Genomic DNA, 24,675 nt, shown 5'->3' with positions numbered 1-24,675 from the left:
CTCCTTCAAATGCATGGTTACTAATTTGCCATCTGGTCTGGAGTTCATTCTAGCAGTTCACCACTCTGGAAAGCTATTACAATTTAGGAAAGTGGTCACAAGATGATAGAACATAGGTTCCTAATGGGAAGAATGGAAGAAGCCAGAAAATACAGTGAGAAGTGATTGAGAGAGCCAAATGCAGTCCAGACATCCCTCCTTCCATTGCGCTTCACTTATTGCGCTTTGGAGGTACTGCATTTTGTACAAACTGAAGGTTTGTGGCCACCCTGCTTTGAGCAAGTCTGTTGGTGTCATTTTTTCAACAGCAGATGATCACTTTGTGCCTCTGTGTCACATTTTGGTATTTCTCACAATATTTCAAGCTTCGTTAGTATTAATTATTATGATATCTGCTGTGATGACCTGTGATCAGTGATCTTTGATGTTGGTATTGTAGTTGTTTGGGGGTGCCACAGACCATACCCACATAAGATGACCAACAGTTAACAAATGTGTGTGTTCTCACTGCTCCACTGCTGGCCATTCCCCATCTCTGTTCCTTTCCTTGGGCCTCCCTTTTCTAAGATAGAGCAATATTGAAATAAAGGCAATAAATAACATTACAGTGGCCTGTAACTCTCTTCATGTGAAAGGAAAAGTCACACATCTCTCACTTTAAATCAAAAGATAGAAATGATTAAGCATAGTGAGGAAGTCATGTCAAAAGCTGAGATAGGCCAAAAGCTAGATCCCTCGTGCTAAACATTTATCCAAGTTGTGAATGCAAAGGAAAATTTCTTAAAGGAAATTAAAAGTGCCACTCCACAGAACATGTGAATTTTAGAAAGTGAAACAACTTTATTGCTGATATGGAGAAAGTCTGAGTGGTCTGGATAGAAAATCAAACCAGCCACAACATTCCCTTAAGCCAGAGTCCAATCCAGAGCAAGTTCCTAACTCTTCAATTCAGTAAAGGCTGAGAAAGGGGAAGAAAGCTGGAGAAGATAGTTTGAAGCTAGCAGAGGTTGGTTCACGAGATTTAAAAAAATAAACCATCTCTATAACATAAAAGTAGAAGGGAAGCAGCAAGTGAAAATGTAAAAGTTGCAGTAAGTTTTCCAGAGAATTTAGTTATTAAGATCATGGACAAAGGTGGCTATACAAAACAACAGATTTTCAGTGTAGAAAAACAGTCTTCTGTTGAAAGAGGATGTCATTTAAGACTTTCCTAGCTAGAGAGGAGACATCAATGCCTAGTTTCAAAGCTTCAAAGGACAGGCTGACTCTCTTATTAGGGCCTAATGCAGCTGATGACCTTAAGTTGAAGCCAGTGCTCATTTAACTATTCTGAAAATTCTAGAACCTTTCAGAATGATGCTAAATGTACTCTATCTGTGCTCTAGCAATGGAAAAACAAAGCCTGGATGACAGCACATCTGTTGTGCTGTGGTTTATTGAATATTTTAAGCCCACTGTTGAGACCTACTACTTAGGAAAAAAAATTTTCTTTCAAAATAATACTGCTCATTGACAATACACCTGATCACCCAAGAGTTCTAATGGAAATGTACAAGAAGATGAATGTTGTTCTCATGCCTGCTAACACAACATCCATTCTGCAGCTCATGGATCAAGGAGTCATTCTGATTTTTAAGTCTTACTATTTAAGAAATACATTTTGTAAGGCTGTACCTGCCATAGATACTGATGGATTGGGGCAAAGTAAATTGAAAATCTTCTGGAAAAGATTTACTCTTCTAGATTCCATTAAGAAGATTTATGATTCATGAGATTTAGAAGAGCTGATTCCAACTTTCATGGATGACTTTGAGGGTTTTGAGACTTCAGTGGAGGAAGGAGCTGCAGAAGTTCCTTTATGGTGGAAATAGCAAGAGAAGTACAATTGGAAGTGGAACCTGAAGATATGACTGAATTGCTATAATCTCATGATAAAATTTGAACAGATGAGGAGTTGCTTCTTATGGATGAATAAGAAAATGGTTTCTTGAGATAGAATCTACTGGTAAAGATGTTGCGAACATTGTTGAAATGACAAAGGATTTCGAATATTACATCAACTTAGTTAATAAAGCAGTGGCAAAGTCTGAGAGGGTTGATTCCAATGTAAAAAAAAAATTTCTCCTGAGTCTAAAATGCTATCAAACAGCATCACACTGCAGAGAAATCTTTCATTAAAGGAAAAGCCCTACTATGTGACAAATTTCATTATTGTCTTATTTTAAGAGGTTGCCACAGCCACTCAACCTTAAGCAGCCACCTCCCTGATCAGTCAGCAGGCATCAACATCAAGGCAAGACCCTCTATCAGCAATAAAAGATTACAGCTCACTGAAGGCTCAGATGATCATTACTGGCATTTTTTTAGCAATAAAGTGTATTAAAATTAAGATATGTAATTAAACATAATGCTGTTGCACACTTACTAGACCACAGTATAGTGTAAACACAAATTTTATATGCACTGGGAAACCAAACAATTTGCATGACTCACTTTACTGGAATACTTGCCTTTTTGTTGCCATAGTCTGGAACTGAACCCATGATATATCTGGGTTATGCTTTGTGTATAAATTTAGACACATTTATCTACATGCCATGGAAAGATTTCAGAAAGACTAACCCAAAAGAACAGGACCCAGGGATTGACTTGCTGGGTTTATAATTGGTCACTCTTAATAGGAGAATGAGAACATCCAAAAAAGGAAAGAAAGTACTCCCTGAGCAAAGAGTTTAGAAAAAGGATTTGAAGTTAGTAAAGACATATATACTCAGAAGCAACTTATTCTACAGTATAGATTGTAGATGTTGACTTAATTTAATAAAATACACAGCTGGGTGCACATACCTGTAATCCCAGCACTTGGGAGGCTGATGTGGGAGGATCACTTGAGCTCAGGAATTCCAGACCAGCCTGGGCAACATAGCAAGACCTTGTCTCTACTAAAAATTCAAAACAATTAGCTAAGACTGGTGGCATTCACCTGTAGTCCAACTATTTGGGGCAGGGAACAGGAAGTGCTGAGGCAGAAGGATGGTAGGAGCCTAAGAGGTTGAGGTCAAGGCTTCAGTGAGCTCTGATGATGCCACTGCACCCAGCCTAGATGACAGAGTGAGACCCCATCTCACAACAAACAAAGTAAAATACCCTGGGAAAAAAACTCTTTTTAAGCCTGAACACCAAAAATTACCACGCAGGATGGATTATCCAATAACAGTTGGCATTATAAAGGCAATTTTAAAATTTAAATGCTCAGGAAATATACAATTCACATAGACCTCATGTGCTATCTTGATTAGAAAAAAGTAAACATAAAACTGGTACAAGATAGGTGAGATTGTTTTTTTGTTGTTTTGTTTTGTTTTTGAGATGGAGTCTTGCTCTGTTGCCCAGGCTGGAGTGCAGTGGTGCAATCTTGGCTCACTGCAACCTCTGCTTCCTGGGTCCCAGTTCAAGCAATTCTACCTCAGCCTCCCAAGTAGCTGGGATGACAGGCACAAGCCACCATGCCCAGCTAATTTTTGTATTTTTTAGTAAAGATAAGGTTTCACCATGGCCAATCTGGTCTTGAACTCCTGACCTCATGATCTGCCCACCTCAGCCTCTCAAAGTGCTTGGATTACAGGTGTGACCCACTGTGCCCAGCTGAGGATTGATATTTTTTAAGGCAACACATGTTCTACTGAGCATGTGATTTCATCCAAGATGTTTCAGGAATTTGGTTGCTGTGATTATAAACCTCTTCTCTAGTTACTTTGTAAGTACCAGAAGCCAGGTAAAGGGAATCAAGTCTGGCAGAGGGCGAATATGTGATACTCCTATTTTAAATGGGGCTGAGAAACAACATATTGGAAATTAGAGGTGAAGCAGATTAAAGGGAGCTAGATTTATCAGAAGATCTGGGAGATCTAGGAGGATTCTTCAAACCCGAAGAAGACAGTGACCATTACAGCTTAGTGAAGAGAAAATCATGCTGGATCTACTTCTTTCTGTGGAAGTGTGTTGGACATAGTTGATTCCAAGGTAGAATGGAGGTGCCGATGCCTCAGGTCTCCTTCAGATCTTTTACTCTAATATTTACTTCATTAAGTGGTCCAAAGACCATTTGTTTCATGATATCTCAAGGAGATTGAAAGTCTTCACTCAGAGTGGTTTCTAAGCTCTCAGAAATCCATCACCTGGGTTGGGCATGGTAGCTCATGCCTGTAATCCCAGCACTTTGGGAAGCCAAGGTGGGTGGATTGCCTGAGCTCAGGAGTTCGAGACCAGCCCAGGCAACATGGTGAAACCCTGTCTCTACTAAAATATGAAAAATTAGCCAAGCATACTAGTGCATACCTGTAGTCCCAGCTACTCGGGAGGCTGAGTCACAAGAATTGCTTGAAACCAGGAGGCCGGGGTTGCAGGGAGTCAAGATCATACCACTGCCCTCTCCAGAGGAAAAAAGAAGAATTCATCACATCTGGGACACTGTTCTTGAAACCCTACGAGGCCCTTTGAAAAGATGTTCTGTCATTTGTGCAGTGCGTGGGTCTACTCTGAGCCCCTTTCCGTGTCTAGTTCTTGCTACCTAATTCTTTGTTCTTGTCATTGGTTGCCTCATTCTTTCTCCAGTTTCACTAAGCTCAGTCTTTAGTTTCCCTCACTCTGCTTCTCACATTTCTCTCTGACTTTTCCAACAAAAACTCCAAAACGTGATTCCCCTCTCCTTGGCATTATTGTATGCTAGAAGGTCTGGCAGGTGTGTTTTCACAGATCCTGATCAGGCCAAGGTTGGGGGAGTCCTTACCTTCTCTGCTTTGATTCTCTTTGGGAACAGGGTGGACAATTCGGGAGGGCAGAACCTTCTCCCCTGTGAGATATGGGTAAGGGATGAATAAATATACAATGACAGCACAGAAGGGCCCAGAGAATAGCTGAACATACTGAATCTGAACTTGAAATCTAATAAGTGAAACCACATTTGCATTGTATGGAGATGTCCCATGGAGTGGGAGAGAGACTTTAATCAGACAGGGACAAAAGCTCACTGAGCCGGGTAACATGGAACCATGAGATTGAATGAAAACAATGAAAATATTTAGGAGCTTAAAAAACATTATTTGGATGATGGTTCTAAATTTGCACTTCAGATACTCTGATTCAAAGTGTTTGCTTATATAGGAGGTAGAACTTGGCAACATACAGATATTGCTATTTTCTTGGCAAAGGCATTAGAATAGTAAAAAGTCTCCCCAAACTTTTCAAATATTTATGGGATCCAAATTTTCCTGTGTCACTCTTAGATATTTATTACATACGTGTTTATTAAAATATTTACGACAGGAATAATTGTATCCTTTGTTGATTTGCTTAGCTTTCAATGTGGATTCCGTAAGGGGAGGCTAAGGATGTTAACATGGGAGCCAGGTTAGAATTGTAATCACTTATCACAGATACATAGATTGAAGCCCAAGACGGAAGCTCCTATTGGAAGAGTAAGTGCTGAGATTTAGAACAGTCCCTGGACAGGGCTATGAGATCTAGGATTTGCTTCTCTTGATACATGACTGCTATGGAAAGTGTAGTATCCCCGTTGTCACTCCCGTGGGAGATCTAAAGTATAAACACTGTGTAATAAAGGATATCAGGTACTTTCTGGAATTTGTCATTAAAGTACCCAATCTGTCCATGCACCTAGCAGTTTTAAAAGTCAAATACATTGACAGCTCTTTCCACTACTGTGGCTTGAGGGCAGGGAGACTCATACTCTTGTTTCAGGCCCTTCTTTTATGTTTTTTCTACCGTAAGGGACTAGTTTTGCTTTGGGATAAAGCTGTAACTTTTTTTTATAATGGGCTCATCTCTCTATTTTAAACAGCTAGAGAGCATTTCAGCACATACAATCCTGGCATAATTCCAAATGAAGACTTAAAAATTCATTTAAAAAGTATAACTTTGTTGATAGTATAAAAATATCCCAGAAATCTAGGGATGTTTCACAGAAATTATTTTGGTGCAGCTATGAAGATGGCTCATGAAATCTAGCCATCAAAGCACACGGCATTTCGTATTTTAATTCATCTATGATAGTGCTTGGTGAAGTTGTTGGTATTTATGCATTAAAATAAAATTATTTCTTATTTGAAAGGAATGTACCAATTAGATATGATTTTCTTGATACCAACACATAATTCTCATGTAAATAGAAGACTAAAGGTTCACTGTCAGGCTGGTCCTGGGTTTAATTCCCAGTATCACCAGCTGCTGGAGTGACCTCAGGCATATTACTTACATTTTCTACACCCCAGTGTCTTCATTTGTAAACTGGAGCCATAATTGCACTTACTTTATTGAGTGGTAAGAATCAAATGAAGGAATATATGTGTTAATAGACTTAGCACAGAGCTTGGCACATTGTAAATGATCATTAAATGGTGGTGTTTCATAGATTAAGAAAAACAACAAAAGGAAGAAAATTCAGCAACCTCAAATCAACATTTGCATGTTCAATGTTAATTTTAACATGCTTAAAATTAAGCTTCAACCCAAAAAGAGTTTCACAGAAATACAAATGAGGAAAAAAAAATAGCAAATAAAGGATAGGAATAAAAATAATAAAGGAATTCTGTGTATTGAATGGTTATCTCATCAAATCATGAAAGCAACAGAAAGACAAAAATAGTTTAAGAATGGAATCTGATCTGCTTAGAAAGTTCTGGCTACCAACAACGCACAAGAACTCTAACGAGGAATCTCTGTGCAATTCAGTAATTCTAATCACTTTGATTACCAAGAAACATTCTTTTTAGTATCCTGATTATGATTTCCCCATGGCCTGAACAACCCAGTGATTTCTGAGTGTCTCTATAAAATTAATTGCAATGAGCAATATGAAGTTTTCTAAAAGACCAACACATGTGTTTATGAAAGTTCTGGAGAGTCCCAGCAATGGGATATATAGCTTGTTTGTCCTATTTAGTGACACAGCGTACTTTATGAGATGTCACTGATTCTCCACCTTGGTTCTGCTGGTTAACTGCCCTCAAATGGGAGTCATATGCAGGAGCTAGTATTCCTCCAGAAGCTCTGAAAATGATTTTGTTATAATAGCAGTCATTAAAATATACCAACAATATGCTTTTAATATTATGATGACAGTGAGAAATACATGGTACCAAAAATATGCTAATCACTTCTGAGCAGTTTTTGTGTACCAGGCACCATTCCAAACAATCTTCTTAGATCATCTTTGCCCCAGTTTCCTTAAATAATTCTGTTATTCCCCATGTGCAGACAAGGAAGTGGAGGCACTGAAAATGTAAGTACTTTTGCTTAAGTCTCATTCAGGAAATTACAGAGCCTAGACCGCAAAGCCAGTTAATACAGCCTGACTCCAGAATTTGACCAAGTCACCATTGTGCTAAATTGTCTCCCGATAAGCCTGAGAAATACCACCTGCCCAGCTTGGATGGTCACAGGCATATTGGTGTAGTAAAGGCTCAGAGGCGTCCATAGGAAACATTGGGTAAAACAGATTGTGGGAAACATTGTCCCAAAACATGAATGGTATTCACATAACAATTCATTTGATGTAGTTATTTTCTTATTCTTATGCCTTAGCTGTAAGAATAATGGGCTTTTATGACTGCAGTATATTAACTGTTGAAATCATATTTCAACTTTCTCATTTTGCAGAGAGTTTAAATAACTTATACAAGGTCTCATAGTAATAAAAAGTAGTAGCTGTAATAAATGTGTATTGAATGCTTACTCTATGTCAGGCACAGAGCTTAAACATTGCATATATTTTTATCCATGAGAAGGGAATTATTGTCATCACCCCCTTTTGACAGATGCGACAAATAAGGCGTACAGCTAATGAGTAGGATAAAAAAGATGATTCGATCCCAGGTCTGAATCTCAAGCCCATGCTTTTAGCCACTTTGTGTAATGAAAATAAAATAACAGAAGGCAGACCAAAGCTGAGTAATATGGGAAATAGAAATGGAAGGTAGATCACAGGTAGTTGGGATTTGTGGACTGTCTTCTGTTCCAGGACTCCAGTGGAAAGAGATGTATTCCAGGTATCTCAGTTTGGAGTAGTTAACATATTTTCCCACAGACACCTTATTAAATCTGATGGGAAGTAAATCACATGTATTCAGCAAACATGAAAGTGCCTATTATAAGCCACAGGTCTCCTGGAAACTTCTAGACTTAGTGATGCACTGAATTAAATGGGCATGCACAGGTGAATCTTACAGTGGAACTTAACACCACATTTAGCATTTTCTTTATTAGAAAATGTATGCCAAGTTCCAATCAACCTAAAATTAAATATTAAAAGTACAACTTGCTCATAGTTGGTTGCTGCTTGCCTTGATCTTAATGAAGAAATTATTACTAAATAATTTTATTAGCTATTACTAGAGGAATGGTTACATTTTAATACATGCATGTTGGTGTGCAGTCTGTAGTTGCACTTAAGTGTTTTTAGATTCTAAATCTCCGAACTTCTAGAGATTAATGAAGTTGCTTGTGAATGTGATTAGTGGAGAAGATGGCCAACTTATATAGGGATTTAATATTCATTTCATGAAGGTGGCTTCATGATTTATATCTTATATTTACAAACTCTGGCTCTGACTAATGCAAATTTTAAAATTGACTTTTCGTTGACACTAAACAAGATCTGTCAAGAGTTCCATATTTTCACTTGTACTTTAGTAAAAGCAACAGGAAAGAAAGTGCATATTATGTGTGTGTGTTTAACAAGATGTTAGTACACTTCTGATTTTAATATTCACTGCAGGAAATCAAGCAGACCCACTAAATGTTGCTGATAAATTGCAGGGAACGTTAGCAGAGACATTTATGATCAGCCTTTAAAGTTCTGGGAGATAATCTGCTTTGGTGCAGCACTTTGATGGGACTGCCGTTTTTCAGTGGCAAGGGAGGAGTGAGAAACACCTACCTGGGCTACAATTTTAGAGCAGTGTCTTCTTTGGCAAATCCTATTGTATTTGTGGAGGTGTCTTGTTTGGGAGGAGGGTCATGGGGGCACACATGACCCACATCAGAGATGATCTTAAAATGGTTTATTAAGCTCCTAGTTGTCTAGAAATTCAAGTCAGACTGTTTGAAATGGGGACAGAGAAGTTAGACTTGTTATTCAGATACAGGGCTTCTGTACACCTCCTGCCTGGAGGATGTCTTCTCTGGGGCCTTCATTTCTTTATGCTCTGTCCCTCTTTGCAGAGTCCTCGAATGCAACCTTGCTGACCAATGCAGAGAAGATCGCCACCATCACCACCACACACACCCCTTCTCAGCAGGGGGCCCAGGAGACAAGGTCAGACATGGCTTTGGTTTCCTTTGTTAAAGAGGAAAAAAGTAACTCTCAGCATGACAGTTTCTGTCCTTGATTCACTCAGTTTCCTAATGGGTTGCTCTTATATTTGTTTCTCTCACTTTGGCAGGAATACCACCAAACCAAAGCAGGAATCTCAGTTTGAGTTCAAAGCTCCCCAGGCAACACAGGTGAGCACCATTTCCCTTTTTTCTTTATACTTTGCACATTTCCTTCCAACTTTCTGAAGCTATTTTTATGGGATTTTTTTAAGCACCTTTAATTTAAAAGAAATATCCTTTTGTGAGGTGACACACCAAATATGGACTTACAGTTGATTGTCTAGGAAACAACATTTTATTTTACTACCTTAAAATATTCCTAGATAGCCTTTTCTAGGGGGAAAAATAAACACAAAACGAAAAGCAGTAATTGTCACAAGGATCAGCAGTTAGGGAAAGCAAAGCAGCCAATATCTACTCATACTATTCATAGACATGCTTCTGCCAGGAAAACGTCTTTTCGATAAGGTGTTTCTCAGGCTTGGGAATTTAAGGTGAGATCCACCGAGCAAAATACCTGTCCTCAGCATGGTTAGGGGAGTGTGAAAATAATAGCAGGTGAAACAAATTTGAGGAACTCCGGGTGATGCAAAATTAAACAGATTCTCTTTTTTTATTGAGAGACAGGGGTCTCGCTATGCTATGCAGGCCAGACTGAAACTCCTGGATTCAAGCAGTCCTCCTGTCTCAGCCTTCTGAGTAGCTGGTAATACAAGTGCCCAGCTGGGTTCCTTCTTTACTGGTTGCCTGGGGGCTTTCGGTTGTCCCTTCGTAATTTTCCTTGACCAAGATGTGGAGAGGTTCTGTTGGTATCCTCATGATGGGCCCAGCCAGCATTATTGGACACAAGTCCAGGAGGCTGGGCATCCAGCAGTCAGGTGGCTGGTATCATGTAATAAGGAATTGCCCTACCCCAAATGCAAATCACAGCCTCACTGATTAAATTTTAACCCATACATGTTATATTAAATACACACATGCATATAGACATGTTCATAAATGTTTTCAAATTCTGGATCTCTGACTTCTGAGCTTAATGAAGAATCAAGATGACTAATAAACAAGAGTCACTGAGAGGGGTATAGAGATTGTGCCTTTTTGCCAAATCAGCATAATAGAGAATGGTGGGAAGAGCCATATGGACATGGGTTCTCCTAGAATGATTGCATTTAATTTCTTTAAATAGGAGCAAGACTTTTACACTGTGGAACTGGAAAGAGGAGCCAAGGGATTTGGTTTTAGCCTTCGAGGGGGCCGAGAGTATAACATGGACCTCTACGTTCTGCGCTTAGCAGAGGATGGTCCTGCAGAGAGGTGTGGAAAGATGAGGGTAAGTGGGAGAGGAGTCTGGGGTAGGTGCAAATAAACCATGTGCAGTGACTTCTAGTCATATATGGTTAGAATGTTCATGTTCATAAGAATTACATTTACTTCAGCTTTCATGATTCTCTAAATGCATGACTCCCACCCTACCAAATATTTCTCCCTAAAGCATGATTAATTATAATTGCTAAAGTTAGGTGAACACTTTCAACTCTTTGGGGCTGAATAAGGGATTTAAATTACTTACAAACATATTAAAGTAGATACTTTCCAGAGTCCACTTCTATAGTTCTTGTGGTTAATGTCATGGGGCAGGCACATCATTTGGCAGGAATTCTAGGGTACCCTGGGATGCTTAGAAAACAGGAAAACCATGTGGCCCTATAGATTCTGGGCAGTGAGATCTATTCATCCTCTAGCTGGTTACCAGTGGTCTTACCTTGGCTCAGAGAGAGCAAGTCTACTCCCTGCCTTAGCAAAGACAGGCGTCTATGGCATGAATATTCAGAGTTGCTCTGTAGTACTTAAAGCTACAAATTTTAAATACATAAATGCCAAAAATCCACTCTGTTTCGCTAATATCTGTTACTGTAGATGAATGTGCTGTTCTCCTGGGCAGATTAGATAATTAAGAAAACATAAATCATCTACTCATAGATAGGTCCATAGATTGGGACTTACCCATGGAAAGCCATTTACAACAAATTAAAAGAAATCAAGACAGTCAGGCCAGTAAAGGAAAAAAGTGAATGCAGTTCGGCCTGAGCAGAAAAAAGGAAAAACTTTTAAGGGTGAGGATCATAACACTTGCACGTAAGCCACCAGCTTGATGTTTAAGTTTCTTCACAGTGAATTTTTTAACATTTTTGTAAAATTGAGAAGGTAGAGCATGAATGTGTTTTAAGAAAATTAAACAGTGAAAAATGGTATGTAGTAAAAATGCAGTGTCCAGGGTCAAACAGTATGCCAGTTTCTCTCATATCCTTTTCTTTTGTATGTACATATACAAGAGAAGATACATAGTGGTACCTATTTCTTTTGTTTGAATTTCAGACATAAGGAATTTATTTTCCCTTATCTTTTAATCACTTTAAAAAGTTTCTGATCAAATGAAATATTATTATCATGCTATTTTGTATAATGGTGTATAGTTTACATGATAGGCTCACATGTATTACCTGATTTGATCCCAGCAACTTGGTGGGTGTAGGTGATGTTATCAGCCTCTTCTACAAGTAAGAAAGCAGACTCTAGGAAGTTTAAGCACTGTGAGCAAATTAGTTCCCAAAAGATAGGATTCAAATTAAAGGCTGTAGACTTGAAACTTCTGTTTAGAATATAAACTCTATTTGAGTGGGGATCTGCCCTGTCTTATTTATTCTTTTATTTCCATGCCTAGAATAGTGACTGACAAAAAGTAAATGTTGACTTTTGTGTATCAGTCAGATATGGTCTCATCTGAAGTCTCACCTGAAGGGTTGGTTTGTAAGCCCACTCACTTGGTTGCTACCAGGATTCAGTGCCTTATAGGGCAGTCCCTCATTTCATTATCTGGGACTCCAGAGCACAGTTCATAACATGCATCAGAGCAAACAAGTGAGAGAAGGAAAGAGGGCAAGTAAGACAGATGACAAAATAGTTTTATGACTGATAAACTGATATCATATTTGCCATATTCCGTTTATTAGAAGCAAGTCACTTGGTCCAGCTCACATTCAAAGGTTGGTGGAGATTGCACAGTTTGTGAATGCAAGGAGGCAGAGATCATGGGAGCCTTCCTAAAAGCTGCTATCCCAAAACATGCCCTTACTGCTTCTTTTTCCTTTATCACGTAATTCGGCATACATGTGGTTTTCTAATTTTCTTGTCTTTCCTTTTTTAGAATATAATCTCCATGAGCGCAGAGATTTCTGTTAGTTTTTGTCACTGCCACATCCAAAGCAATAGATATTCTGCCACATGCTTAATAAACATTTAGCAAATCCTTACATGAATTTTAAATCTCACTTAGTTTTCTTTTGCTCCGGCAGATTGGTGATGAAATTTTAGAGATCAATGGTGAGACCACCAAAAACATGAAACACTCTCGAGCTATAGAACTGATTAAGAATGGTGGCCGCAGAGTTCGTCTGTTTCTGAAGCGGGGAGACGGCTCAGTACCAGAATATGGTGGGTCAAACTATGAAAACATTCCTTCCTTCCCTGGCATGACTCCATGAATTTGTCTCCAGAACGGCAGCAGGAAAGTCTTTTTTGTTCCCCTATTCACCAGTGTCTTACCAGCCTCTCGCACCATGTGATTATTTGCCTCGCTTGTTCTGAAATCTCTACACATTTCATCCTTTTGCTTGCTTACGTGGACTGGGGCATGGCCTAAGACAAGATCTTTATAGCCCCCTTTCTGATAATCAGAGAGAACATTTTGTCTAGTCCGACCAAGAGCGAAGGAATGTTTGTTTGAACTGTGCCAAACTGTTCCTCAGATCCAGTTGTTAGCACAAAATGACTATATACTCCTTTTAAGAAGCAGGAAAGCAGGTTTCCTGAGTGATATGTTGAGGCACAATTATTTTTTCCTTTTTGGTTACTTGGTGTCTTTATCTAAGAGGCATGAAATTTTGAGAGATGTGGGGGCTTTGCTTACCTCCGTTATGCTCTGTATAAAACACTTTTCCATCCCCCCAACTGGTCTCTTACCCCAAATCAGACCATCTGAGCCCACTACCAACAAACAAACAAACAAAAACTGTTAATATATTAGCCATAATGTTTTTAAATGATAAAGGATGAAATAGATTCCCAGTGCTCATCATGAGGGAAACATGTGACTATACCTTTCCTATGAGGAAAGCCAGGTTATACATAGAGTTCCTTTGTCATATCTTTAGACTCGATTTCAGTAGACAGCAATGATCTTTACATAGCTTAGTGTTCTGATGGCAAAATATTGTATATGATAATAATTATATCCTATTTATTTGAGATTTGTGTTTAAAATTAAAAAAAAAAAGCTATGCCCTAGATGTAGGGCTTTTTTTCCCAACCAAAGGTCTACAAAAGTTTCTATAGAAACTGTGATCGAATAGTCCCCATATACGTTGGTCCCCTTTATTAGGGATTTATCTGTTATCACTCTCTTTTCTGAAAGTCATTCTGCACAATTCCCAGTTGCATTTTGGACTTGATTAGATGTTTAATTCAGATGCAGCTCAAGGAGAAGGATAGCTCCTTGGAGGGGCAGCCTTCCCTGGTGTTGGACATTTGTACAGGTGCAAACGAGGGGTCCGAGGTATAGGGGGAGGGTGGGTATCAGATGAGGCCCCTATAGACATGGCCAACCACAGGGGAAGCATTTTTACAACATTTAGATGCCGTGGCTGTGCACTGTACTAAACTTCTGACCGTTAGGTGTATTGATACCACTGAAACTGTGTAACATTGTCTCCCTTTTCTGTCTTCCCTATGCTTCTGTTGGATGTGATATTTCATTTGAGAGTCATCGTCAGTAACCTGTGTACCTTCTCAAAACCTATGTCTGTTGCACTGAGGATGAAAATCCAACACTAACAAATGTTCTTTGGGCTAAAAATAAAGATCATTTAAATACACGGTTTTCCAAGGGTTGAACCTGCCAGGGTTGTGCTGCTGTAATGTCTCCATGCGTCATTTGGACTAAATCTCTCTAATTCCATTGATTAGAGTCACAAATGGGTTATAATATGTTAAGTTCCAATATTTTTCTGACTTGATTGGAACCTGCTTCTCTGTGAGGCTATTTTTGTAATGAGTTTTTTGTACTTAATTTAACTGCCGCGGTCTTTGGTGGGGGAGGGAAGGGATTTTGTTCTTTTGTTGTTTATTGTTAATGCTCTCCTATGCCAGCCTGTCATTGTTCCAGTTGTTTGAAAACAAACAAACAAACAACAACAAAAAAAGGATACATTCATTGTCTGGGTTCTCGAGTCACCTGATGGCTGTCTAAAAATGTCACTGTTCCGATTGCGGTCTCTGCAGCCTTATTTGAGTGTTGCCTTAGACTGTCTGACTGGACAAATAAACTCTCTTTGCCCTATGTTAACAAATGCAGATTTTTTTTTCTTTCCTCTGTGTTATAGGGAATCTAAATGTTCAACTTTTTCTCTTTCTCTCTTTCTCTTTCTCTCTGACTGTTCTTGGTGCTGGGCCCTCCCTTCCACAGCGATGATACCTCCTAATATCGCTGCATGTATGAGAAATGAAAAGCTCGGGGAGGCTTGCTTCTACCTTATGGGCCATAATCAAACTACGGTTTGTAGCTCAATCAATACTAGGTGTTTCTGTGCTGTGGCCTAATTTCCTCATTGCTTCTGCTTAGCTCTGTTTTGATATGTTTGGCAATTCATTCTGAGCACCCTGCGTTCTTTGAATTGTAAGTACACCGCTGACCCTGTTGAAGTGTTGCCCCCTTATCTTAAAAGTAGGCATAAGAATCCAATGGTGATCCAAGTACCTTCCTGTATTCAAATCTTCGAATGACCTCTGTTAAAAACCTGTTTTTTGTTCATTCTTGTAGCCAACCCATCATTTAAGAAAGAATGACCCTTATATCATGGAGCCCTGTATCATAGGGTTTTGCTACATGGGAAGATGAGATTTCCTGCTTGGTCAGATATCTCTTTGCAAACTACAGTCCATGGGCCCAATCCTGTCCATAGCCTGTTTTTGCAAGTAAAGTTTTAATGGCACATAGCTACACCCATTATTTTTGTGTTGCCTGTGTTTTTATGCCACAGTGGCAGAGCTGAATAGCTGTAATAGAGATGGTATGGCCCAAAACACCCAAATTATTTACTATTGCCCTTTAGAAAAAGTTGGCTCACCCCTGCTTTTGGCTTTTCTCTTGCTTTTGTTAAAAACCCACTCTAGGTTTTGGGAAGTTGTTCATGAAACAGATTAATTGCTAAATATTGACCTTGTTGCCTCATGACAGATCCTTCAAGAGCCCCAATGAGCCCTTAGTCTCTGACTATCACATGAGTCTGCCCTCCACACTGCTGCACCTTGTTTCAGGCGCTTTGCTTGGAATAGTGTCATGGGGATAACTTCTTGGGTTTAGTTGCAACAAAGTATCCCAGCCTTGAAAAGAGCTCTTCTCAATTCAGGACACTGCCTAAAACATTTGCACTGTCATTTCAAGTAATGAATAATGTTAAATAGGGGCCATTATGGGCTGCTCTGCTTTTAAATCTGTGGAAACCTTGATGTTATAGGAAGCAGCCCAGTGACTCCAAGCTCTTACATGTCATTATGACTACATCCCATATCATAAAGAAAAAGTGCCTCTAAACTGAAAATTTTATCTGACTCCCATCCAATCTCAAATGTGTACCTAACAGCCTCTCTTCCCCTCCCTTTTATCTACCAGAAAACACATTTTTAAAAGTTCCTTATTTATTTTTCAAAAACAGTTCCTTATTTTTTAATGTACGCAAAAGTAGAGAAAGTAGTTGAATAATGCAAATAGAACAGTTGAATGGGCCCTTGCAAACTATCCCATTTGCCAGTCATCAACATCTGGCCAGTGTGTTGCCTCTGTAATCCCCTTTGCCTGCTACCCTGGATTGTTTTTTTAAAATAGAAGTATACTTAACCATAAGGTAAAATGCATAAATCCTGAGTATACAGTGCTGTAGATTTTTTACTTCTATATGTGCCCATTTAATCTCCACCCAGATAAGATATAGATGATGCCCACCCTCCTCCAGAAAGCTTCCCAGGTGCCCCTCCAGATCAATACCCTAAAATATTTTTTAGATAAATCAAAGCAAGTGTTCTTTAAAGCAAAGAATATTTTCTTGGGGGGTGGGAGAGGGGTGGATGCGGGGGAGAAGGGCTGGGAGGTGGGAAAGGAAGAAGAAGGGATAGCTACAGAGAGGAAATGTTGATGCCTCTAGACAGACTATTTGGATTGTGCCTTTAAAAGACTCAAATCATGACTGACTTTTGTCTGTTCTATGCCTCGGGTATGGAGAACAGTCAGCCAGCTTGACTCTGAAAGCCACAAGCACTAGTTTTCAACCCTAACTACATGCAGTTGTCCTAAAATTAACAAGATTCAGTTGGCTTTGAGTCTGACTGCTTTAACAGTTGTTTGCTTGTTGTGACTAATGAGGTCTCGAGTGTGGGTGGGAGCGGGGACAGGAGCCGAGGGACCTTCCTACCCAACTGTTGCTCTCCTTTATTTTCCTGGCAGACCCCAGCAGCGACCGCCACGGCCCCGCCACCGGTCCACAAGGTGTTCCGGAAGTGAGGGCCGGGCCCGACCGCCGGCAGCATCCGTCATTGGAGTCCAGTTACCTACCCGATCTTCACAAATCATCACCACATGGGGAAAAGCGGGCACACGCGAGGGATCCGAAAGGCAGCAGGGAGTATAGCAGACAACCCAATGAACACCACACCTGGAATGGGACTTCGAGGAAACCCGACAGCGGGGCATGCCGACCCAAGGACCGGGCGCCGGAGGGACTGAGGGACGCGCAGGCCGAGCGCGCCGCGGCCGCCAACGGCCCCAAGAGGCGGTCCCCGGAGAAGCGGAGGGAGGGCACCCGCAGCGCCGACAACACTTTGGAGAGGAGGGAGAAGCACGACAAGAGACGAGACGTCTCTCCCGAGCGGAGGCGAGAGCGGTCACCCACCCGCCGGAGAGACGGCTCCCCCAGCCGGCGGAGACGGTCTCTGGAGAGACTCCTGGAACAGAGGAGGTCCCCCGAGCGCAGGAGAGGAGGCTCGCCCGAGCGCAGGGCCAAGTCCACCGACCGGAGGCGCGCGCGCTCCCCCGAGCGCAGGAGAGAGCGGTCCCTGGACAAAAGGAACAGAGAGGACAGAGCCAGCCACCGAGAAAGAGAAGAGGTGAATCTGAAACAGGATGCTGGCAGAAGTTCCAGACATCCCCCGGAGCAGAGACGGCGACCTTACAAAGAATGTAGCACCGACCTCAGTATCTGAGATGCTGAGTCACATTCCAACCTTTACCGTGTCAAAGGTTCTAAGAGGAAGGTCACAAACCTGAAATTATTTAGTTTCTTACCTAATGAAGCATCTGACACCTGATGATCCTATGAATAACAAACATTTTATGCATTTGAAATCTTATAAGAAAAAAAAATATATGAAAAGTATTGTGCCTGATGTATCATATTAAAGAAAGTATTTTTAAATGCATACTTTTTTGGAAATTATTTGCCAAATGCTGGCCCAAAGGGATATAAATTTTGTTTCTACGTAACCTGTAGAATCGTCATGAATTGTTCCCGTTTTTGGGCAATCTTTTTCTCTCCTGGTTAAATGGGGCTGTTGATCATTTTCTCTAAGTAAGGGAATTTATTGGTTAAGTTTAATTAATTTGATATAGAGTGTTATGTAGTGATGTAGTGCTATACTGTAGTCAGGAGTTTTTCTTAAAAGCAGATAGCAAAAAGGCAAAGTTTTATTTGTAAAAGCTGAGGACCCTTTGGGATGGATTCAGTTTGCCGATGATCCTAAAATTAAGCAAACTGTATGACAAGACTACTATTGCAAATGAAGGATATTTATAGCTAAACTGCGCAGCACAAAGATGTTTTATATTGTGAGTTATAGTTGGTTCAGAAAACAGTTTGTACTCTCCCTGGCCCAGGAAGGCACAGAGACAAAAAGGTCGGCTACCTTTACCCAATATAGCACAAGCACAGACAGTCAGGTTCATGAACATCTCCAATATCTAATAAAATCTCATTTAAGGCAGTGCCATCACAGCTTTGCTCAGTTACTACAAGGAATAGACAACAAGCATCTTCCCTGTTGTCTGATTGGAGGCTGAATAGTAGATGGAATGGGGACAGCATGCTGGGTGTGAGGAAGACATAAGATCTCCAATTTGGAAAGCATGGCCCCCTTTTTAGTATAAGCCCATGGTTGCCCTTTGCCAAATTGGGGAGGAGGGAATGAGCCTTGGTGGAAGGAACCTCTCTGTTGAAATTTAAAGAATTGCGGGCTGTGGGTATTCATTCTTAGAAATGCCAATTTCACCTTGAAACCATAGTCCAAGTCTCTAGTTTGGTGGAAGGGAAAGAAAGGAAGAGGTCCCAGTGGTTCTAGATCTGGTTGGGAAACTTCTGCCTCATGACTCTGTCCCTTGAGTCTTTGGACAGCAGCACAAAACATAATGATTTTTCTTTTTGAATAGACCCATTCTTTTTGATACCACAGGAGTTGTGGTTGGGTCGGCCATAGCCCCGGGATGTGGTTTAAGTGGATTACTGCCTAGCTGAGCCAAAATGTTTGCTTGTACCTGTTGGACCACTACAGCAAACCTGCTTACAGTGCATTGTGTATTTCTGTAGTACTTTTGCATTTTCCATACAGACAGAAAACTTTGCAAGTCAATCACTGTTGTTCCCATGGTACTGTAAGAAAAAAAATGGAAAAAGAAAAAAAAAAAGAAAACCAGCCAATCATTGCGTGTACAGAGCTAAAAATTGTAATTAATAGAGCCTGTTGGGGGGAAAAAAAAGAAAACAACTGTTGCCTTTTTTTCTTGTATAAAAGAGAATTTATGACAAAAATTTAGCTGTGAGGAATGTGATATGTGTTTATATTTCTGAATATGGAACAAATTGATTCATGGGGATGTATTTTAATGTAAACTAAATCAGGTATGTAAAGTTGTTTTAAAATGGGAGACTATATAAGTAATTCTCTAAAGCTTTAGTTGGTTTGAATATCATCCTTTCCTCCATGGTGAGCCTGCTTGTGAATTATTAAGCACTTGTTTGCATTCTCTGTTTTTCATTCATTTATTTCTTGCAGTGTGCTATGGACTTAATGCTCTTTCTGTATTGATGAAAAGCAGTATGTGGGCCAATCTTTTTATAAAACACTATGCATATATAAATATTACATTATTCATAGCTTTATTTGACTTATGGGTTTATACATAACATTAGAATGAGTAGCTATAGTTGTATGGACATTTATAAAAGAAGTTCCTTTCCTGGAACAGACACAATACACATTCTATAGCTAAAAAGGAGGGGAAAGTCTGTGAATGCTATTTTTATTATTCAAGTTTTCCATACAAAGCATACATTGAGCTGTAGTAAGGCTAAGGAAGAGTACAACTGAATAATGATGTTCTTTTCCATCAAGTTCCTAAGAGTCGACTTGGAGATTTTATTCCCAAGACTCTACTGCTAGGATTCTTCTCACTAGTTCTAACAAAATCTTTGATGTTAAATGACTTACACTCTCAATTGTGGTCCAGAGTTTTAAATAAATGAAATCAAGGTGGATTTGGGGAGTATATCCTGAAGTTAACATCTCAATGTCCTTCTTGTTGTAAGATGATATTTGACATTTTTAAATCTATGTGCTACCCACCTGGGCTTGTCTCAATCCGTGGACTTTTTGGTGTGGCAGTTTCACCTGAATCCACACATCATATTTGTTTGGAAATATTGTACTGTATAGGGACTATGCATTAAGCAGAAAGATAGAGTTTTCGTGAACTACTGTAACCTTAAATTGGAAACTGATTCTTGTGAACCTACTTTCCTTAATCCTGCCCCCCTACTTAATGTAAATGTCTTGATGCGAGATGATGGATGAGTATTTTGTATGATGAAATCAAACGATGTAGGCATTTCTCTCCCTCTATTACACAGTTGATGCCTGAAAGAATGTTGGGGGGAGGACTCAACACCCTAATTGTATTTTTTAAGTTTCTTTTGTGAAAGATTTTTTAATGCATTTTTACTGTAAAAATACATGGAAATGTATGCATTCCACAATCACTATTGCTTCTGCGTTGATATCTTCCTTGTCTCTATGTTGTCTCAAATGTATCGGGGTCAAGTAATCAAATGAGGACCCCTGACTCCAACTCAATGAAATGCCATTGGGCTGAAAGAGCGGGACTCATACCGTTGCAGTAGCATATTGCCTTGCTACTCAAAGTGTAGTCTGTGGACCAGCTGCCTCGTCATCACTGAGGAGCTTGTTAGAAATGCAGACTCTCAGTCCTATTCCAGACCTACTGAGTCAGAATGAGCGTTTAATAAGATCCTCAGCTATGTCATATGCACATGAAAGTTTAAACAGCACAGCATAGTATAGCCTAGAACCCTGGTAATAAACCCTGCCAAACTACGAGCTTCATCACTTGTGGTGTGGTTCTTGGGCACATTTCTTAACCTCCTCTGAAGCCTCCTTTTCCTCATCTACAAAGGGACATACTTCACATAGCTAAAGAATAGATGCACATCTTTGGCAATCAGAAGAGTCCTCAGTAAATGACAAAACCTTTTTGAGGAGGATTTCTGCATAGTAATGAGTACTCTACTCTTTTTGATGTCCTGGTTTATTTTCCAATCAAAATGAAGAGAAAGAATTTTTTTTTTTTGAGACAGGGTCTCACTCTGTCTCCCAAGCTGAAGTGCAGTGGCACAATTGCAGCTCACTGAACCCTTAGCCTCTCAAATTCAACTGATCCTCCCTGCTCAACCTCCCAAGTAACTGGGACTACAGTTGTACACCACCATGCCCAAATAATTTTTGGTATTTTTATAAAGATGGGATTTTGCTCTGTTGCCCAGGCTGGTCACAAACTCCTGTGCTCAAGCAATCTGCCCAACTCAGCCTCCCAAAGTGCTGGGATTACAAGCATGAGCCACCATGCTTGTAAGAAAAATGTTTTCTCACTGTATTAAAATAGAGAAGAAGGCCTTTTAATTATAAATAGTATGACACATACTACTTAGCAAAACATTACACTTACCATTGCCAAGGATCTGAAACAAAAATGCTGTGCTGTGAAAACAAAGTCATCTCAAAGTCTAACTTCAGGAGGTAGATATGTATGTGGAATTAGACATACTCCCAAGTCACACTAGATACAAAAGTTAACCATTCTCAAGTACCTGACATGCATGTGGGTTGATCAGGTCGTTTTGAATAACTTCCGAGTCTCCTTAACACAGTTTTTGGGTAGTTCCATTTTATGACTGAGTGTTTGGGGGTTTCCTCCAAAACCTAAGTTCCTGGGTGGTCAAAAAGCATTTTGTTGAAGAGTTGGCCTTCCTGCAGTCCATCTCCTTTGCTGTATTTTACTTCATGTTGTCACTAAGATGATAATATGGGCTCTGTTCACTCCCCTAGTATCTTCTTTATTAAAGATGGCATCTCAAAGTGGTCCCTGGCTTAACCAACAGTTGAAGCTGTTTGTAAAGCCCTTATGGCATGCAGGTTCTTTACCTGCCATAATTAACCACACCACATGTGCTGAGACTCAATTATGCCGTCAGGATTTTTCCAGCTGGTGGGCAATCCAAGACCACCTTTGGTGGCCTGCATTAATCGTAAGAGGAAAAGCCCCTTTGATCTCCTCCAAGTGATTTCTCCTGTGAGGCAACACCATCAGCATCGTGGATGTTTAGCACAGTCAGATGCAAGCGCTTTGGCGATACATATCATTAGAAGCTTATGTGAAGGGAAATGTCCTTTCCAACACAATTATTTGGGGTGTTCTTGGCGGGAGTGGATCTTCTGTGAAAACTGTTTGACTACTTCCTTCCTCCCCTAAGAGATGTCTTTATGCACTGCAGTCATTGTCAGGGCAAGAGGAGTATGGTTGTACTTCATTAGTGCAGATACTAGGTGTCCATTGGATCCAAAGCACAAGATCTTTTTGAAAGTACGTGGATTTAAGCAAAGTAGTAATAACCATTGCATTACACAGTGAATACTCAAGTATCGCCTGCGACTGCTACCCTTGATTGCATCACCTTTCCACCTAACCGAAAAGTCTTTATTGTCATGTCTCTGGAGGGAATAAAGGCATGGTCTTCACAGCCGAGAGTTCTAAACCCCACTCCAATAAGTGCTGTATTGTATCCCTCAGAGGATACATTCTCTTTGGTCTCATAAGATTGTATAATTAAAGGGAAAATAGCTCAGAAAGGCTGCTCATTCATACATGTGTAATAGGCAAGGCTTGCTACTTTATTTCTCATTTCCTCCACACATTTATTGAAGACCAGCTCTGTGCCAGGTACATGGTGGGGCTAGAAATGCCTGATTCCTGGTCTCAAGAGCTCATAGTTTCTGGAAGTCAAATACTTGCAAACTGCATACCAAGCAGAAGTACAGGGTCCTCTGATACCAATTAATAGGAGGTTTAGCCAGATTGAAGAAGGTTTTAATTCAACGGGGGCCAGAAGGAAGAGAAGGCTAATCAGTGAAAGAAGGAACAAAGTGCAGGTGGAGCAGAGGCCCAGGTGCAAGGAAGTGTGGTCTAGAAGGGAAGGGTTGCATTATGAAGGGAACAAGGGTTGTGTGGGCTTGCCTTGTTCCAGATTTTAGACTTCAGAATAACAGGAGACCATTGAAGAGTTTTAACAGGGCCTCCAGTGAGCTGAGTGTGTTCAGGGAGGGAGTGGCGACCAGCTCAGGATTAAGTTTGTGAAAGATGGTCTCACACACAGCACCACAGGAGACAGGTGGAAGACAGACGTGGAGACAGGTGGAGAGAATCCAGTTAGGTACAGGGGCTATCCAGGGCAGCAACTGTTAACATGAAAACCCCTCGTGTACCATGCAGTTCTCATAGTTCATAAGTCCCTAAGCCCATGTTTACCTTCTTCTTACTAAAACAGTTCATTTTATTTCCAACCTAAATCCTTCTGCTTCTCTTCCCTGTACCTTAATTAATACATACAGAACACTTTGTACCCAATTTCTTCTGTTAGATAAGGTCCATCGTTTACTATTCTACTGGGTTTTCTACAGGTTTACAAATTCCCACCTTACTAGCCTTCTTTTCTTCCAGATCCTTGTTTCAAACCTAATCGTATTTTTACTTTTTTATGAAGTTGACCGCATCTTTCTTAAGTTACAGAAGCCTATGTATTATCCAGTCTTGGCTTGCCATTCCCCACATTTGAGTGTGAAGAAAGGAACTCCTATGATACCCCATTTTTAAAAGCAGTGTTTTTCTTTACAAAACGAATGCATATTTACAATAAAAGATTCAAGCATCAGGAAGGTATAAAAAGTGGCATTCTTCCCCACACCTGTCAATCCCAATCTGCAGAAATAACTATTGTTAGCAAGTTGGTTCATGACGTTCCTAGTCTTTTTCCATGTATGTGTGTGTGTGTGTATGTGTGTGTATACAACTGTATGTGTATATGTGTGTGTGTACATACAGTTTTTATGTGTATATATATAGATATATACACATACATTAAAATAAAGCCTCTTATACCTAACTCATTCCCATTCTCTGTCCTTCTCTCTCCCCACCTCTTGGATTTGCTTTTTCACGGTTCTCACTGTCTTTTCCCCATTCCACCTACACATTCCTCTCCCTGTAGCAGGCAGAGCAATTCTTTTAAAATGTCAAACGAAAGGTCTAAGTCCTTACAATAGGCTCTGAGGTCCTCCAGGACAGGGTTGGCCCCTCCTTTCCTCTCTGGCACAGTCCCAGCCTTAGGGGCTTTGCTCTAGCTGGTCCCCAACCTGGGACTGCTTTTTCCCCTGATATCCGTGGCTGACTCCCTCGGTTTATTCAAATCCTCACTCAAGTGTTATTCTTTCAATGCATTCTGCCCTGATCACCCTGCCTAAAGTTGCAACTTGATTCCTGGTTCTACTCCTTTCTCCTCTGCAGCACTCAACACCTTCTAACATGCGGTGTAATCTCCATGCTTACTGATGATCTCTGTTGTTTATCACCTGTCTGCTCTATAATCAGGCCCCGCTTTGTGGGCATGCAACCTGTGCAGTCACACAGGGCTTTGCACTTATGAGGGCCCTTTGCTTGATGTAATGCTCTGCTCTCATGGGTTTGAATTTTCAGTAGTTTTTTGATAAGGACCCCCACATTTTCAGTTTGCCCCAAGTCTTGCCAGTTACGTAGCTGGCCTTTTCTAGGATAAGCTT

The 24,675-nt window shown here is 40.3% G+C and overlaps 1 protein-coding gene across 50 annotated transcripts in view; it reads left to right on the top strand.

Annotated features, from left to right (window-relative positions):
• MAGI1 (membrane associated guanylate kinase, WW and PDZ domain containing 1) overlaps positions 1 to 20,529 on the top strand; it is a 672,392-nt gene extending 651,863 nt beyond the window's left edge. For 26 of the 50 annotated variants that reach the window (XM_035274562.3, XM_035274561.3, XM_078351415.1 and 23 more), the window contains 5 exons: positions 9,241 to 9,334; positions 9,462 to 9,522; positions 10,580 to 10,723; positions 12,747 to 12,885; positions 16,949 to 20,529. In XM_035274562.3, coding sequence (XP_035130453.1) covers positions 9,241 to 9,334; positions 9,462 to 9,522; positions 10,580 to 10,723; positions 12,747 to 12,885; positions 16,949 to 17,703 — 1,193 coding nt within the window. In that variant the 3' untranslated portion in view covers positions 17,704 to 20,529. Of the gene's footprint in view, positions 1 to 9,240; positions 9,335 to 9,461; positions 9,523 to 10,579; positions 10,724 to 12,746; positions 14,799 to 14,914; positions 15,004 to 16,948 lie in introns of those variants that run through there. The other 24 variants (XM_078351435.1, XM_078351441.1, XM_035274571.3 and 21 more) reach the window with 2 other exon arrangements.
• Positions 20,530 to 24,675: the final 4,146 nt, after the last annotated feature.

This window comes from Callithrix jacchus, chromosome 15 (assembly GCF_049354715.1).
Source record: "Callithrix jacchus isolate 240 chromosome 15, calJac240_pri, whole genome shotgun sequence".
Classification (NCBI taxonomy): Eukaryota; Metazoa; Chordata; class Mammalia; order Primates; family Cebidae; genus Callithrix; species Callithrix jacchus.
This window is presented reverse-complemented; position numbering and strand designations above follow the sequence as displayed.